Genomic DNA, 17,980 nt, shown 5'->3' on the forward strand with positions numbered 1-17,980 from the left:
TGGCAAAGGCCATGTTTTGCAAGTTTCATATTGTATGTAATGTGATCTTCAAAAAAACTACAGCTTATATACAATTTCATGATGTACATTACAATTTCATTTGGGCCACAATTTCATGTTCTTCTTCATCTTAAACTTACAAAACATTGACTGTCCAATGTACAAGAAAAGCAAGAGATTCACAAGAAAGGCATGTGTTGTACTGCTGTATCAACACTGCAATGTATATTGCTACAGTTGGGGGCCACGTCTGGGCCGCATGTGGCCCTCGGGACGCCTATTGAATAGCCCTGGTTTGCAGCAACGTTAAAAGTTACATTCACAATACAAAATCTTTATCTTTCCAGGCGATCTAGTTAAGGTGGTTTGTTGTCAAGGTGGCTATCACGGTGGTTTATCAAGTGTTATCAAGGAAAACCCTGTGTGTGTGTGTGAGTGTGTGTATGCGTGTGTGTGTGTGAGTGTGTGTATGCGTGTGTGCGTGCGTGCGTGCGTCACCTCCAGAAGACTGCCAGGATTTTAAGTGTTCCTTCTTCTGTCTGGAGTTTTCTTCAGTCCTCTTGTTGGCCTTGGCGTAAAACGCTGATTTTTTTTGGAATGTAATATACATTTGATCTGAAAACTACACACACATACATACACACACACACGCACGCACACACACAAAATTGATCAAAACCTTAAACAGTAATGGGACTCCCGACAGGCCAACGGCACAACACGGAGGAGAGTTTGGATGACAGAAACCACCAAGTTATACTGTATTATATAGGCTACAATGTCAAAAATGCAATATATACTGCATATTACCAATGATCTGGTGGGACACCAGTTATTTTCTGTTCATGTTGCAACATGGAAAACTGTATTGCATGTAGTACTAATAATCATTAGGATCGCATAACTCAATCAAATGTGTGTGTGTGTGTGTGTGTGTGTGTGTGTGTGTGTGTGTGTGTGTGTGTGTGTGTGTGTGTGTGTGTGTGTGTGTGTGTGTGTGTGTGTGTGTGTGAGAGAGAGAGAGAGAGAGAGAGAGAGAGAGAGAGAGAGATAGAGAGGGAGAGAGAGAGAGAGAGAGAAAGAGAAAATACGTGTGTCTCTGTGTGTGTGTGTGTGTGTATCCATTTGTGTGTGTGCATGTCTTATTTGTGTCGTCTGAACGTCAGTTGTCTCCCTCCTCTTGGCCCTCTGAGACCTTGGCCATTGAGTGAAGGGAGGCGAGATGAGATGAGATGCAACCATCAGACAATCAATCTGGTGCAGCAGACTAATTACATAATGCTGCGTCTGGAGTCAACTCATGAACAGGGGCGCCGACAGCTTTGACTGGGCCCAGGGCAAAGTCCTCTGAAAGGGCCCCCTCAACCAAAGCATTCAGTCTAATAAGGACCGAATGTCATAGCCACCCCATTATCGCTGGGCCCAGGACGCTAACAACTAACAGCACGCTAACAACTAACAGCAGTATCAAGACTCTCAAGCAGTATCTTGACTCCGAGGAAGGCGCAGGTCCTTCGAAAAGTCAGTCACTTTGTGCACCTAAATAAAAAACCTAAAAAAAAAGTTGCTGAGTGATCCAGTCATCCCTGGGTCTAGTCACTTTGAAGTATCCAGTTTGCCTTGATACTGCTGTCCTCGACTGTGAGCACCACCAAGGCTGAAGCGCAGACATCCCCTCTTCGAACTAACAGCAGTGTAACATCAAAACGTGGGAAAAAGAGCCTGCACTCACGGAAACACCACACACACGCAAACAGCTGCTTCCCAAAGGGAAGACACATGCCAATGTCGATCGTTCATGCAACAAAAAAAGTGTTATGCTGTGTGTTCAAAGCAGATCCCGTCTCTTTAAACTGACACTCGATATGGGGCTTTTGGTTTTGTGGTGACGAACGAACAGAACAGCATTACAGCACAGCTTGAAAGGCACTGCAGACAAATGTGATGATTTGAAGTGTAGTGTTTGAAAAAAAATGAAGATGAGAAGAGTTATTTAGGAAGCACAGACTCAACTGTGAGAGGCTGATAATTCTGTACTCTCAGTCAGACCCCATTGATTGCGTTTTTGCAATCCATGTCGCCCCCTTCTGGTCAAAACTCTGAATAACAACTTGGAAAAAGTTATTGTTTGCTGAGCAAATAGCAATGGGACACCCTTCACAGCAGGCAGCCACACTGCCTGGTGCACTCTATTAGAAATCTGTAATTACCTACCCCCAGCACAGCGGGAACTCATTATCACGACCCACACAACTTCTGCTCCTTTGTGCAAGCAAACAGCGCTTCCCACAACAGCTGAGAAAAACAACGATTTACACCCAATGTCCTGTTTTGAACTCTGTGACTTCACTCTTGAGAGATGACCTCAGACAGATACAAATGAACAGGCACACACATGCACAGTGCACACACACACACACACGCACGCACGCACGCACACGCACACACACACACACACACCAACACACACACCTGTGATGTCTATGAAGACTTACTCTGCATGTATGTCGTATAGTTATGCGTTCCAAGTTTAGGGATTGAAATTTCAGGATTTGAAATACATGTCTGTATTAAGCCTCATTTTCTTCCCCTGTTAGGCTTCCACCAGTTCCCAGTGTTTGTGTGAGAAATTGAGTTGGCTCTTCAGCATACTTACTGTAACTCTATAGCTCTTCACCTTTCTAGGTGTCGGAGCAGGAGGCAGGAAATCACTGTGGAAGAAGCCAGACAGTACAAAAAAGAGTGAGGGGAATGGGAATGTTGCCAAGAGAAAACACAACAGGGGTGCATTTCTCGAAAGTGTAGTTGCTAACTACGGTAGCTACTTCGTTGGTTGCAATGCAATTTCCCATTGGCAACTATAACCAAGTTGCTAACTGCTAACAACTACACTTTCGAGAAATGCGCCCCAGATGAGTTTGAGTGGCCTAGTGACCTAAATGCCTACCTTAGGACAGTTTTGCTATGAATAAAATAAAGGACAAAATTATCAACTTTATTCAAACGTAGTGTATACTGGGACAACTTAAGACAACATTGTAGTTCAGCTTTAACGCGCCTATGGATTTTACATAACATTACACTTAGCTGATGCTTATCCAAAGTCACTTACAGGGTTTTGGTTACAGTCCCTGCAGTGTGGGGCTAGGTGCCTTGCTCAAGGGCACTTCAGCCATGGAGGGAGGAAGGGATTGGTAAGGATGGGCATTGAACCTGCAACCCAGTGATCTACAGTCCAACTCACTAACCAGTACACCACCAATTTTACTTTGCTAATTCTCCTTGTCTCCATGCAAGAGTTGTCTAACGTTGTTCCAGGCTATCCCTTACGAAAAAGAACCATGGTTTTACTATGGGTTTTTTTTTTTTTTTACTTTTTACTATGGTTTTTGTTATTCATGGTTGTCATGTTTTTTTTTCAGAATAGTTCATATGGTTTAACCATGGTTTGACTATATTACGAAAATTAACCAGGGTTTTACTATGAAAACTAAACCAGGGCACTTGGTGTAGGAAGTGTTAAGGTCAGGGTTAGGGTATGACTGGGTATGACTTCTCCAGTGGCGAGAAAGCTCCGAAGCCGCTCTGACACAATACCAGCGACAGAAGAAATATTGACATTTGTCTTGAGTCGCTGGCAAGAGAAGAGACGAAAAGCTATTGGGCGATTTGAGCGACTTGGGCAACATTTTGTAGTTGGACTTGAGCAAATATTATGCAAATGAGCTATGATGCAGTTCGGCAACAGCCGCCACAGCCAATGGGAATGTTGGAATGTTTGCATTCTGCTTTTTTTTTTTACCATCGCTCGTATCGCTCTTGCTGCACACTACAGCAATGTCATTTAATCTCATCGTCGTCGGTGTAGGCCTATTCGCCCAGTCACTCACCACATATTTCCCTCTTGGAGGGAGCTGTTCCCCGGTACCCAGTGGAAGTAAGGAAGCCTACGGAACCGCTCTGAGCCCACAGCCACATAGTAACCGTTGTTCTCCAGTTGCCTTGAACTGGAGACAGAAGATCCATCCAACCTGCATAGTCTTCAAAATGTGATTACAAAGTCACACTATCATCAAATCACTGTGTTCTCTTTTAGTCATCTGAAGCAATGTGTAAAAACAATGCACACACAAACAGAAAAACACAGCATACAGAATTGACTACTTTGCCTCTAACCTAAGTCCAGAAAAGTATATAAAGAGAATGATTTTTAAAAAGTGTACTAACTCTTATTTAGAAGCTGAGCTTCATCTACGTGTATTTATGCTGCTATATCCTTACTTGTGCACAGCTCCCGTTCGAAGACGCACTTTCTCGGTCACCATTGCCAGGACCCTCTCCCAGCTTAGGAGGGTGCACTTGGGCAGGAGGATGCGAATAGAGGGAACTAAGATTTCTCCGTTGGTAAACACACTGCAGTAGAGAAAGCAAACACACTACCAGCTGGGTAAAGGAAAACTAAGCCAACCAGCGGAGGTCAAACTTTTGAAGATATTATATGGTTAGTTTTCTTGTTGTTGTTTTATTATGTATTCAAAAAGCTGAAAAAGTAACACAGCATATTCATAACCTATTTTGGATTTGCAAAGAATATCCTATAGGCCTACATTATGAAGACAAAGAAAGAAAATAAAATGTCTGTATTGGATGGGTGTGAAGGAGACTAGGCAACATAGTGAGATGAAATGTTGGTGAGATACACCCAGTTACAGCAGAGACAAGACAGATAAGCTAGACCCACACTACACAGTGGCCTATTTATGGATTCACTGGGCTGGGTACACATGGGCGAGATCCAGTGTTGTATTAGGCTTGCCCATGTTTAGATAACGTACAAAAGAGAACAGTAACCAGGAAATGACAGACTGGAAATGATTGGCGCTCACTTGATGGTACAAGGCTCATGCGTGATTCTCCTCCATCGGGCTGGCACGATGATGTTGCTATGGACCACTGGCTGAACACACTGACCAAAAAAAAAAAAAATCGGTCAAATAAAAAAGGAGTTCTCAAAGAATGTCTCAAAGTGAATGTCTTTTTTTGCGCATCAAAAGATTTAAGGACTTTGTTGGTCTTGAAATAGCTCAACATGCCACTGAGCAGTTGTGTGTGTTTCTGACATCTGTGTTGAATATGAAAACCGATTCAACTCACCATTTCGGTCGCTCTGCGCTGTGGTTTCTTCGTGGGTATGTTAATGTAACTGAGCACAGGATAAAAAACAAAATGCCGGGTCAGCACTGTCATCAGAAATGATTGACAATAACTTAACTGACATTTCAAAAGCTACTAGGGACTTACTCGACTCTTTTAAAGCGCTCAGATCCACCCGCCACGTAATTCCTTCCATGCTCCAGGGTATCCAAACTCAACACCCGGTGACCCTCACGCGGAGTGAACACGTTCCGAACAGCACCGAAAGGAGCGGCGACCCCAAGGGTCACCGCGTTCAAAAAGCTATCAAATGTTGTCAGCTGACGAGGGTTCACCACAAACCTCTTTCCTGGGAAATGTGCATCGCCGTTTCTGTAAAAGACCACTGTCTTGGTTGTCAGTCGAGGATGAGAGCGATCTCTTGCGACCTGTGCCATTTTTAAGAACGCTGTGTTTGGCATACGACCACGATCCAGGAGTCTGGGATGTGTTAACTGACAGGTGATACCCGAAAGTGTGTCATGTCAACAGAGGAATCCTCATGCAGCATGATAGGCCTATCCGGTGGCTGCTCACGCGCGCATCCCACAGGGTCCGCGAGTGAGCACACATGGAACGCATCGCCATGGAATCATGGATTAGAACATGGAGTGAAGTCACAATCGAAAGTAATCCCCAGAAAGTTTTCTTATTATTATTATCAAAGACGTTCAAAATCTTTATAATTTACTTTTTTAATTTTACGTCGTGGATGACGACATCCAGATGTTCGTGGTTCATCACTGAATATTGGTAAAATATGATGCCTGTTCTAAAATTAATAGGGCCTACATAAAACCAGTAGGCCTAGGCTACTGGAAGACAATGGTTCCATATTCCTACTTTATATTAACGATGGCATGAGGAAATGTATGGTAGTTTTAAACGAAAAAAAAGAATAATAATAAGCACACAACCTGTAAATGTGTTAGCCTATAAAAATGTTATGTAGCCTAAGTAGTTTGTCCATTTGTGCTTGTGCAAAACAGCTGTAAGATCAGTCATTTAACCTCAAAAAAGTTTTCATAGCCCACAGGCACAGCACACACATCAGCAACAGGTGATAGCTACAAATTGAGCCTTGAGTATTGAGCAAGGTCGGGCAATTGCCCAGGGCTTCGTCCAATCAGGGGCCTTATTAATGCATTATTATGGTATTAATTTCCCTGCTTTTAAAGTCATTTCCCACACACCACACTCTTCCTTATTGTTGACTCGTCTCTGAAGTAGTCAGACAATGTAGGGAATAGATCAAACTCACTTTCTTCTTTTTATTCATTCATTGCACGATTTACTCAAAATTGTTCTTTGCCCAGGGCCTCGGATTTCCTAAAACCACCACTGGAAACAGCTGTCATGCACAGACATGGCCAGGCTTCACAATTTGGACTTTGTTTTTGGGGGGATCACAGATTGGCCAGAGGGTTCAGGGGTGATGTGACCCCACAGCCTTAGCCGGCTGACGCCACCGTCCGGAGCAATGACCAGGCGCACGTGGCTGACCTGCCCGCAGCCCACCACACTCTCCCCAGAGTACATGTGTCGGTGGTGGGCCTGGAGCTGTTGGAGGAAAGAGAGCAGATTCAACACACAAATAAACCTAATCTGTAGGTTACACCAAACAATAAAATTCATAAGGACAATTAAAATTATGCCGATTCATCGATTAACATACGTTTAAGTGGGTGAAATAAATCAAGAGTATTTTATGTCAAGATTGAAAACACTTATAGTGGACCAACATCCAAGGACCCATGTGCCCTCCCTTAAAAAGTCCCTCAAAGCACCTTGGGTACCTTGGACACTTAGAAATGCGCAGAATAAAATTAAATTATTCTTGTTGTTATTGCTGTAGTTGTTGTTGTTATCAACATCATCATCATCATCATTACTGGGGGGCTGTGTGGAATCTGCATGCAAGCCGTTTTCTTCACCTTCTGCGGTGGCAGTAGCGTTCTCCAGCCACCAGGGGGCTCCCCTGTCCACTTCTTACTGACACACTGCTCCTCCTCCTCACCTGTCAGACTGCACACCTCCAGCCTGCAGGAGTCTGGGAAATTACCTGTAGCCAATCGCAAAGCAAAAACACACAATATTGAATATCTTTGTGGGCAGTCATGGGTGAGCGGTTAGGGCGTCAGACTTGCATCCCAGAGGTTGCCGGTTCAACTCCCGACCCGCCAGGTTGGTGGGGGGAGTAATCAACCAGTGCTCTCCCCCATCCTCCTCCATGACTAAGGTACCCTGAGCATGGTACCGTCCCACCGCACTGCTCCCCATGGGGCGCCACTGAGGGCTGCCCCCTTGCACGGGTGAGGCATAAATGCAATTTCGTTGTGTGCAGTGTTCACTTGTTGTGTCACAGTGTTCTGCTGTGTCACAATGACAATGGGAATTGGAGTTTCCCAATGGGCTTTCTTTCACTTTTTCATATCTTTGATAATATATTTAAGTCAAGTTGAGATGAGTAGAGCAGAGTAGAGAAACCTATCTAAAGGAATTTAAGAAATCTATATAACATTTACAGTTAGCTGATGCTTTTATCCAAAACGACTTACAATTACGACAGGGTATTTGTTACCCGCCATGGAGTTAGGTGCCTTGCTCAAGGGAACTTAAGCCATAGATGGAATGGGATTCAAACATATAGGCCTAAACTTCCAATTCCAAAACTGATTACCTAACCAGTAGCCCCTTAATGTGCGCCGTACCTCCAGTGGCACGGTGTAATAGTCATTGAAATGTAACTACCATAGCACTACAATACTATGGCACAGCACAGGCCCTTTAGTAATGCACCATGACTTGGTCATTACCATACTGGTAACAACAAATGTATAAAGCCGCGTCTTAAGGGGTTAAGCAAGGTTGCCCAAAGGTTGCGGCTTTCTACATATTGTATGATGCACATTGTCCAAATGAAATATTTTACACACATCTGCATACAAAGAAACAGCTAAGAAAAACTGCAAAGAGACGAACATAACAGACAAAGGCATGGTGCTACTCAGACTTGAAGTAAGTGAGCTCTGAGTTGAAAACTGAGGTCTCGTCTCTTTGTGTGAACGTATAATCATTAGTAGACATGGATGGCAAAGGAACTGTCTTAGTGATCTTTTTGGTGTGGTTTCCTCCACATTGCCACACAATCAGGGAAGGTTGGAAAAAGTCCAGTGCAATCAAGGCAATCAAGTCAATCAAGGTTCAGTGCAATCCAGGTAGAAGTATATCTCTTCAGTGATCCGTCTGGATCGAGGATGCATTTGACAGCGCCGTCAAACACCCCTTGTATACATTTTTGATGCCATTTGGTACAATATGTCTTTTTTTAGCGATTTTTGGGGGCTTTTACGACTTTATTGATGATAGGACAGTTTGAGAGGTGGACAGGAATGGGGAGAGAGATGGGGAGGGGTCGGCAAAGGACCCGGGCCGGGAATCGAACCTGGGTCGGTCGCATGGCAGACGAGTACCCTACCGGTTGGCCACGGCAGGGCTTTGGTACAATATGTCATAGCTAGGGCGTACCTTCACCATTGCATGTTTACATGGTCGGCTAGATCTCTCCCATCAGTTAAGTCATGTTTCCACAGGGGTGTACTTTTGAGTAAAGGCAGAGATCATACCTTAGCCTCTTAGCGCACAGCCAATGTTATAACCTCACTGTCGCCAAAATTGTAATGGCTATGTCTTAATCTGTTACTTAAAGGGACACTGTGCAGGAAATGGTCAAAAAAGGTACTGCAACTATGCTGCTCATTGAAACTGGGCTGCCTATTGCCTAGTTTGATCTTTACATGAAAGTTTACTAAGTAATTAACAAATATTTTCTAGTATGGTCCAAGTAGAGCCATTTTTGCAGGTAAAATGGCTATTTTTGGACATTCAAAATGGCGGACCATGGAGAAGATCCCCCTTTTCATGTATGAAAAGTGCAAATTTTCCAGTCATAATGAATACTTAGAATTTGACGGTGGTGGTAAGAACTCATGAAAAAGGCAACATCAGTGAATGGGCAGCATGAATTCTGGAAATAAACAGCTAATAATCTCACACAGTGTCCCTTTAAGGCTCTCGGCACTGTCATAGCAATGTTGTCATGATGTAGTTGAGTATTTTCAGCAAATAGTAAATAGGCCCCCCAGCGACCCCATCTGCAGTAAACCCCATCTGCGTCAAATATTGCCGCCTGATCGAGAATTCTTCAGTATTGCTCCTCTGCCAAGCGTCCTGCTAGTTACCTTTGAAGTGGTTGGTGTCGATCTCAATGTTGCTGATCACCCCAGGATGGCCCAGCCTAAAGACCGCCCACTCTGAGCCTGGCACCTGCAGAATGCCCTGCTCATCCATCTGTGGAGAGTCCACCTCAAATATTACACTGTCAACATTGGACACACAATGTGCGTGTGTGCGTGTGTGCGCGCCCGAGTGTGCCTGTGTGTTGGGAGATTATACAACAGGGGCACATAGTAAGAATGGCCCACGAATGTAAACAATATGTATTTCTTTCTCACCTTCAGCACAGCCGGTCGGTCCAAGCGCCGGGCTGTCTCCCAACCATCCCCCATGTTGGGTGCTCGGCCCAAACCTGTGGAGTTTTTCACTTATGAAGTACAACAATTGAATTTATACTATACTACACTATTATAAATATATGCACATACATAGGCCCCCTACGTGTTACATGATGGAGTTTTGTGAGTTATGCACATATGAACTATAACAATTTAATTTATACTATACTACACTATTATGAATACACATATGCACATTACATTGCATTTAGCTGACGCTTTTATATAGAGCGACTTACATTTACTATTTTTCAGGGTATTGGTTACAGTCCCTGGAGCAATGTGGTGGGGTTAGGTGTCTTGCTCAAGGGCACTTCTACAATGAATGCAGATGTAGGGAGAGGTCTGGTGGGATTTGAACCTACAACCCTCCGATAGAAAGACCAACTCCCTAACCGTTAGGCCACGGCTGCCCACTGCACATAGGCCCTCTACGTGTTACATGATGGAGTGTTGCGAGTTTTGCACTAATTAACTTCAACAATTTAATTTATACTATACTACACTATTATAAATACACATGTTAGCCTGTAAACAACTTCGGTAGTTGCCAGTGGGAAAATGCATTGAAAACAACAAAGTAGCTAATGTAGTAAGCAACTTTGGTTTTGAGAAATTCACCCCTGGTTTATAAAGCTTCCCTCATCAACCACCTTCAACGCACCAAGCTGTGAGGTTGAAATACCGATCACTTAATACTATTAGTCCATCACTCAAAATTTTATTACAACTGTGTGTGCTAAAAACTGTTGTCCTGTTGGTACCAATCATGTTGCGTGGGTGGCCAAAGTGGGCGTCGGTGTAGCCGAGACACACCCCTCCGTTGACCACAGCCACCAGGTCCACTTGCTCCTGAGGGCTCACGAGGGACCAGTCCCTCTGGCCCACACCGTACACTCGCAGCCTAGAGATACCCCCGTCTGGACACACACACAAGGAGAGGACACACACGCACGCACGCATGCACGCACGCACAGACACACAGACATGTACAAAAACACACACATTATGCAGGCAGTCGCCAGACACATGGGTACAATGACTATGCCAACATTAATGTACATTAAGCAGCTGAATAAGTCTGGTAGATGAGTTACAGTAGTAACATAGACAGACGAAGGGACCATAAAAGTACACGGTAACACTTTATAATAATGTTCCTTAGTAAAGACTCATTAAATAATTAAGTAATGATGAATAAAACATTAACAAATGTTTTTATTATTAACTAAGTTTTATTAATGCTTTATAAAATATCTACAAATTATATATTCAAGATTTTACACACCTTATAACAGAGTATTTTATTCATTTACAACCAACTTGTAAATGTTTGATAAATATAAAATATTAACATAGCATTTCCTAGTCATTTACAAGCATTTGTTTACATTTCCTAGTCATTTACAAACATTTGTTAATGTTTTGTTTATCAATAGTTAATTATTTATTAAGTCTTTATAATGTTTTTTTGCATCCATTATTCCAAAGTGTTACCAAGTACACCAGTTGGACACAATAAGCTAAGGTGTATGCCACTGGACTTCCTTTTCAAGTCTACAAAGCCCTTTGGATACACAACTCCACAAGTAAGTCAGGGGAGTATGCCTAAGTAGCTAAGTAGTAATCCAAGTAAGTAGTAAGTAGTAATCCAAGTTAAATTAACATTGAGGTAGTGGAAAATCATCTAATGCAAGAGCCTGTGGTCCTTGTTTTCATACCTAAATGACAACTGTATGATAGCAGATGTACCACTTCATGCAGGTTAACCCATTGTAGCCTGATGCTGCATATACAGTATGATGTTTGACCTTTGACGCCTGGAGCGATATATACGCTGCATTCAGGCTCTTGCTCAGGCTCTTGCTCAGGCTCTCAGGAGCTTTTTTTAATTATTAAAAATGTGGGTATGCCAGAGCTGAATGAACACATTCTAATGTAAGATGAGGGTCTTAGCTTTTAAATGCAACTTATTTCAGGCAGAGGGCCCTTTTCCCCAAAAAAGGTCTTGGGCATTCAGCAGCCGTTTTTTGCAGGTGCCTTGGTATAAAATGAGTTATTTTAGGAGGATTAATACTTAACCATAATTCTGGGAATACAGTACTCCCTTGGTTGCTCCAAATTCAGCTCCTAGTCTAATTCTTCAGACTCAGTCGTGCATATTTTTTACTGCTAATAATGGCATGTCTGCTTTCAAGGTATTGTCCTACATTTAGACATTTACACGTAACTTGTTACCTGGAAACATGTTAAGTCTGACATGTGTGACCCTTTTCGATGAAGTCACCGGGAAATAGTTGTGACAGGTGTCAGAATATCCTGGTTCCAGCTGTGTCACCGGAACTAGCTCCTCCCATACCTCAGAGTTCAGCTGTCAATCACAAATGAGTTTTAGTCAGTCATCCTGCCAGTGGAGTTAAGACGTGATAGTGTGGAGAGAGCTGTGCAGCCCCTGTCATTTGCCTCACAGTGTATTATTGAAAGAAAAATGTCTGCACACTTAAATCCCCTTTGTGTTCTTCTTAAATTCACAGTGTATTAGTCATGATTCAAGTCCTCAATCATTATTGCGCATTCTTTGCCCAAATCTTTTACTGAACGGGCAGAACTCAATTTCCTGTTTCTTGTATTTAATTGTAATAACAACAACAAAAACAACAATAGAAAAATTATAACAACTAGAATGTATTCTCACAGAAAATGCTGGAAGCGGGCTTGCCTTTTGGGTCAGAGCTGAGCAGTTATATATTTAATATCTGTACATAGATCAGTGCCTTGCTTAGGCTTAAATCCAAACAACTATTATGAAAACAAAGCTAAAAAATGTCATCATCATAATCATAATCATCATCATCATCATCATCATCATCATCACCACCACCACCATCGTCATAATGATTTGTACAATACAGGTCATGCTGCTCAATGTGCCTCCAAGAGGCACATAATGTTTCCAAGATCATTACAAACCATTACATTGGATGACATTTGTGCACAAAGACAAATTACGTATAAGGAAAGCTTGTTATGCCAAGTGAAACGTAATGTACCGTGATGTAATGTAATCAGGGCTCTAAATTACCACCAGCCAACCGACCAAATGCTGGTGAAAGTTCAGTTTGGCTGGTATAGAAACGAAACCTGACTAGACACTTTTTCTGATGGCAAGTGTATGTTTGGCAAGTGCGATGAACATCTAGTACAAGCCAAATTTGGCAAGTGATGAAAAAACTTAATTTACAGCCGTGAATGTAATGATATGTATACAGACCATAGCAGCGAGTTGGAGCTGCTCCTCAGAGGCTGCCATGCCAGTGCGATCTCCCTTTAGACTCAGAGCAGGGGGACGCTCTACAGCCAGAGGACAGAAACACAATATGCAGCAGACCACAAGGATGAAATTAATGCATTACAAGACATAGGCCTACTACTTTACAATGACAAAGCATACAATAGTGTCAATGTGAATAATAATAATCATCGTCATCATCATCATAATTGATCATCCGTTTTGTATAGCACTTTTCATGGTACTCAGACACTTCACAGGAAGTTCACACACACACACACACACACACACACACACACACACACACACACACACACACACACACACACACACACACACACACACACACACACACACACACACACACACACACACACACACACACACACACACACACACACAAAGTAGAGTAGAGATACTTTAATAGTCCTGATGGACATTAATGCATCCCATAGTTGAATAGAGTTACGTAAGGGAAGCAGGGAGGAGAAAACAAAATAGCAAGCCCCACTCTATGTTCAATTGGGGAACACGCTATAGTGTGTGTGTGTGTGCTTGTGTGCAGCGGCTATAGGAACAATACAATGATCAACAGTCACCCCCAACAGTCCATGACTTCTGAATTCTCTCTCTCTCTCTCACACACACACACACACACACACACACACACACACACACACACACACACACACACACACACACACACACACACACACACACACACACACACACACACACACACACACACACACACACACACACCGGATGTAGTACATAGTCAACAACAGTGACAATAGCCAGCAGCCAGCAGCCAGCAGTTCCTGGCATCCAAACAGATGCTGATTGCTAATAATAAGCCCAAAGCGTTGCCAAGTGTGTTGGCGAGAGTGCAGTGTGCGAAACACCCCGACCCATCTGGCATCCACACATTTCATTTTATAACAGTGTTGCATAGCTCAGAAAACCTACAGGTGTTACTGTTCAGATTTCCTGTTGAGATTTTTCCCCCTCAAGCTGTTGAATTACTTTGACCTACATATTCAGTATGATGCACAATACCACTTTTTAGAAAAGCGATACGCGTACGAGTACATTCATTTCTGTACTTGCCGATACTGAGTACCGACATCGATATTTTTACATACAGTGAAAATAAATGCATAGCCTTATTTTTTCCACCTGTGATATTTGTTATATTGTCCAGATTTAGATGTTAGTAAATGTATGAGGCTATGCTTTTCCCCATTCTGCTTTCTAGTCAACAGAATGTGATGAGATGTTGCGTTGTTTCATGTCATAGCTGCATCGGTGCCCAGTATCCCTAAGTATGAACATTCCACATAATTAATTATACATTATTTATACGTACACTATGTATACAGTCATTAGAATTCCAGTCACTATTATTATTGGTAGTAGTTGTATGTTAACACGTAGCCTAATGTTAGACAAAGCCCCAAGGCATTCGACTCTCCCATGCACAAATAGGCAGACGTGTAAACAAACACTGAGCTTCAGCATGGGACCATAGAACATGGCCTCTGTAGCCCAGTGGTTCTCAAACTTTTCCCATCATTCCCCCCTTCGGAGGGTCTGGATGCTTCCGAGCCCCCCAAGCAACAGGCTACTTGCGCAGACTGATTTTACGATCACTGCACCGCGCAGAATCAAAGGAAAGGTGACTGGTGAGATAAAACAATAAAGATGGACGTGTGTTAATTTCCTATGCTATTACATTTATGACAATTTATAATATAATGTTGGTGAGGGCTTAAAATGTATTGCTTATTGGAGAGACAGGAAATAATTTCCTTGGGGGAAAAACCTCCAAAATCAGATGTCACAGGACCCCCCTGCGATGCCTCCGTGCCCCCCCCAAGGGGGCTTGCGCCCCACTTTGAGAAACACTGCTGTAGCCTGACTGTTGCTTCAAGTCATAAGCAAACATTGGTATGGCAAAGCGCCCCTCTTATTAGAAGTTCATTGAGGCGGGACCAATACTACATTTGCCGACCCCTCCCCATCTCTCTCCCCATTGGCTTCCTGTCTACCTGTCATACTGTGCTATCATCAAAAAAGTTGAGAAAGACCAGAGGAAGAAAACATATTTAAAAACAAAGAATGAGCATGTTGGCCGATTGACTTGAACACAATTTTCCATGTACCCATGCAGTTTGGAGTTTGCTCAGGCTAGGGGGTCTCAGCACCCTGTGCTTACCCAGACAAGCAGCCTGCAGGGAGGCCGATGGGGAGTAGTTTCCTGTGAAGAAGGAGGTGTCGATGTCCACGCCGTACACCACCCCTGGCACCCCCAGCTCAATGATGCACCAGTCATGCCCTGCGTATTGAGAGGAGAGTGGACGCAAGTGGACACTTTACTGATCCCAAAGGTACCTTAATAGGGGGTCCAGCAACATTGTGCACACAACTAGATCAGATAGTGGTTGACTCAAAGGTGTGCCATACATAGGCGTGCACAGATAGAGATGAGGCAGTGCTAAAGCACTTGTCCCTTTACCTTAGGCCACTGGACACAGTGTCCTTCTGAAAGTTTTTTTTTTCACAATACACTGTGGTCAATATGTTACAATATAGTTAATATATGTAATAATATAGTTTTGTACTGGGTTGTGATGCTTTGTATTTTAATGTCATATGGATCCCCCTGGGTCTGAAATAAAGAAGGGAATTTAATATTGTAATATGATATACAATATAATATAATACACTACAAAGTCTCTATAGCTCAGTAAGGAAGTTACTGTGCACCTGCCTCTCAAAATGTCTGTGCACGCCACAGGTGGCATGTTTTTTTCTCTTTTCCTCTGAGGCCAGTCCTTGCATTGCACATGGAATAGATACCATTTATGTCTTACATATTTGTAATTACTGGGAAATTGTACCTGGAATTCTCTTCCGGCGTGACTCCCAACCATCCATCCATTTCCCAAACTCGGTGAATGCGGATGCTATAAACTCAGGGGTGTCCCTCTGCCAAACATCATAGGGGCATGTAAGGCTTATGACATGTTGCATTACTTGAACTTTACTACCAATTGGTAAGTGACATATACTTCACCTTCAAGAGATTATGGGCTGGAGCAAACCACTCATCTGTGGCAAAAATCACCTAAAGGCAACAGACTTCGAGTGAGCTGAGCAGCCATACTCAGATACAGCAGCAGCATTACAGAACCTTGACCTTTGAATACTGTATACTGAGCCCCATCACAAAACATTAACCTTTGTAATGTGCTGTACACAGAGGACACTGTCAGTCGTCTAAGCCAGTAACATAATGTTGACATTTCACACTGTGTCAGGACAAAATGACCAATCCTAATGTAAAAATGTATCCAAGATGGTCAGTATAGTTTCCCAAGTGGACTCCTATTACCTGTCAAAACTGCCAACATGGTTGACAGGAGTTTGTTTGAAGCTGTTCAAATGTTTCTGGTATTGTGACTGCACACTATTTCTGTCTACTACTAAACATGAAGTGTACCTTCCCAACAGTCCTACACATGCCTTCAGGCATGATAATACCCCATGCGCAGCCCTGTGATAAAAACAGATCTCACCCTTCCCCCTGCTGTTTCGCTCGCCAGGTCGTTGAACTGCAGGAAGTCTGGGAGAGCAGAGGAAGCCTTCTGTTGTATTCTAGTCGCCATGATCTGTGTAATGAGTCTACTATCAAGTAGCCCTGGGCTGGGCTAATTTTACAGGAACCAAACACCACAGGGTCCAGAGATAGAATGTCCTCTCAACTGACGTTCTGCAGCTGGAAGGGCATGGGAGACTGTGGTCATATTTACCAATTCAAAGTCCCGAAAATGGAACCAGATCAAAGTTCAGTGCTGTGGGATCACCATGTTAAAAACAACAGTTATTTCATAGTAATTGTAAGGCTATATGGGCCTATGTCTAACAGAATATCAATGGTTTATTTTGAAGAAATACAAGTGAAGAAACAGTGTGTGCACGTGTGTGTTCGTGTTTTGCTCACATTGCAACATTACTTTCCATTTGAAGTGTTCAAAAAAGCCCACCAGCTTTTTGCTTTCTGGTCCCCATCAATATTCAATGTTGCTCCATCTTGTAATTTATATGGTGAGTAGCTCTGTACTTTTGAGCCTCACATGTCAACATGCACCAGTGTATTCTTCATGAGGTTACTACTGCATCTTGCTTGCTGGCCAAGGCAGTGGTGTAGTCTACGTAGAACGTGGGTATACGGAGTATAGGCTACCCACTTCTAAATTTCAGGGATTTCAGTATACCCACCTAAAATTGATTGATCCATTGTTTTGAATAGCACAAATATATACAGTATAGTATACCCACTTAAAAAAAATGCTCAAATATACAGTATTCCAATCAGGCTTTAGAGCCAACCATAGCACCGAAACAGCACTAACCAAAATAATAAGTGATCTTAGGCTCAACACTGCCGCAAACAAAGTTTCAGCACTTATCCTCCTCGACCTCAGTGCCGCCTTTGACACGATAGACCACAACATACTAATTGACCGCCTTGAATCTTGGGTAGGCTTGTACGGTCACGTCTTAGAGTGGTTCAAAACATATATTACAGGAAGACAGTTTTTTGTCACCATCGGAGAATACGTCTCCAACAAGTATGATGTGCCTTTTGGAGTTGCTCAGGGTAGTTGCTTGGGCCCTCTCCTCTTCTCTCTCTATATGTTGCCCCTGGGCTCCATCATCAGAGAGCACAATGTTGATTTTCATAGCTATGCCGATGACACTCAACGCCAGGGCTCTAAATTAACTTTTTCCACCACCAGCCAATTTGGCTAGTGGACATTTTTTCTTACCAGCCAAACAGAAGTTCAACTAGCCATTTTTTTTTATCTCGCCAAAATAAACTATGCATTAGGCTAGTTTTTTTTTTCTAATTAAATGG

At 42.9% G+C, this 17,980-nt stretch overlaps 2 protein-coding genes across 2 annotated transcripts in view; both read right to left on the reverse strand.

Moving 5' to 3' along the window:
- Window positions 1–5,775, reverse strand: part of LOC134468589 (doublecortin domain-containing protein 2-like) — a 12,225-nt gene extending 6,450 nt beyond the window's left edge. Inside the window, exons 1-7 of the mRNA XM_063222492.1 lie at window positions 5,302–5,775; window positions 5,155–5,203; window positions 4,887–4,966; window positions 4,282–4,413; window positions 3,891–4,040; window positions 2,657–2,711; window positions 499–622 (exon numbers count right to left, since the gene is read on the reverse strand). Of these exons, the coding sequence (XP_063078562.1) occupies window positions 499–622; window positions 2,657–2,711; window positions 3,891–4,040; window positions 4,282–4,413; window positions 4,887–4,966; window positions 5,155–5,203; window positions 5,302–5,615 (904 nt within the window). The 5' untranslated portion in view covers window positions 5,616–5,775. The remainder of the gene's footprint in view (window positions 1–498; window positions 623–2,656; window positions 2,712–3,890; window positions 4,041–4,281; window positions 4,414–4,886; window positions 4,967–5,154; window positions 5,204–5,301) is intronic.
- Window positions 5,776–6,450: 675 nt separating this feature from the next.
- Window positions 6,451–16,820, reverse strand: allc (allantoicase). Its single transcript, XM_063223473.1, has 11 exons — window positions 16,638–16,820; window positions 16,136–16,186; window positions 15,960–16,047; window positions 15,275–15,394; window positions 13,039–13,118; window positions 12,006–12,138; window positions 10,532–10,687; window positions 9,708–9,781; window positions 9,435–9,543; window positions 7,128–7,255; window positions 6,451–6,753 (listed from the first exon to the last, which is right to left on the reverse strand). The coding sequence occupies exons 1-11, from the start codon at window positions 16,725–16,727 to the stop codon at window positions 6,571–6,573; spliced, it is 1,212 nt and encodes a 403-aa protein (XP_063079543.1). The 5' UTR covers window positions 16,728–16,820; the 3' UTR covers window positions 6,451–6,570.
- Window positions 16,821–17,980: the final 1,160 nt, after the last annotated feature.

Source organism: Engraulis encrasicolus, chromosome 18 (genome assembly GCF_034702125.1).
Source record: "Engraulis encrasicolus isolate BLACKSEA-1 chromosome 18, IST_EnEncr_1.0, whole genome shotgun sequence".
Classification (NCBI taxonomy): Eukaryota; Metazoa; Chordata; class Actinopteri; order Clupeiformes; family Engraulidae; genus Engraulis; species Engraulis encrasicolus.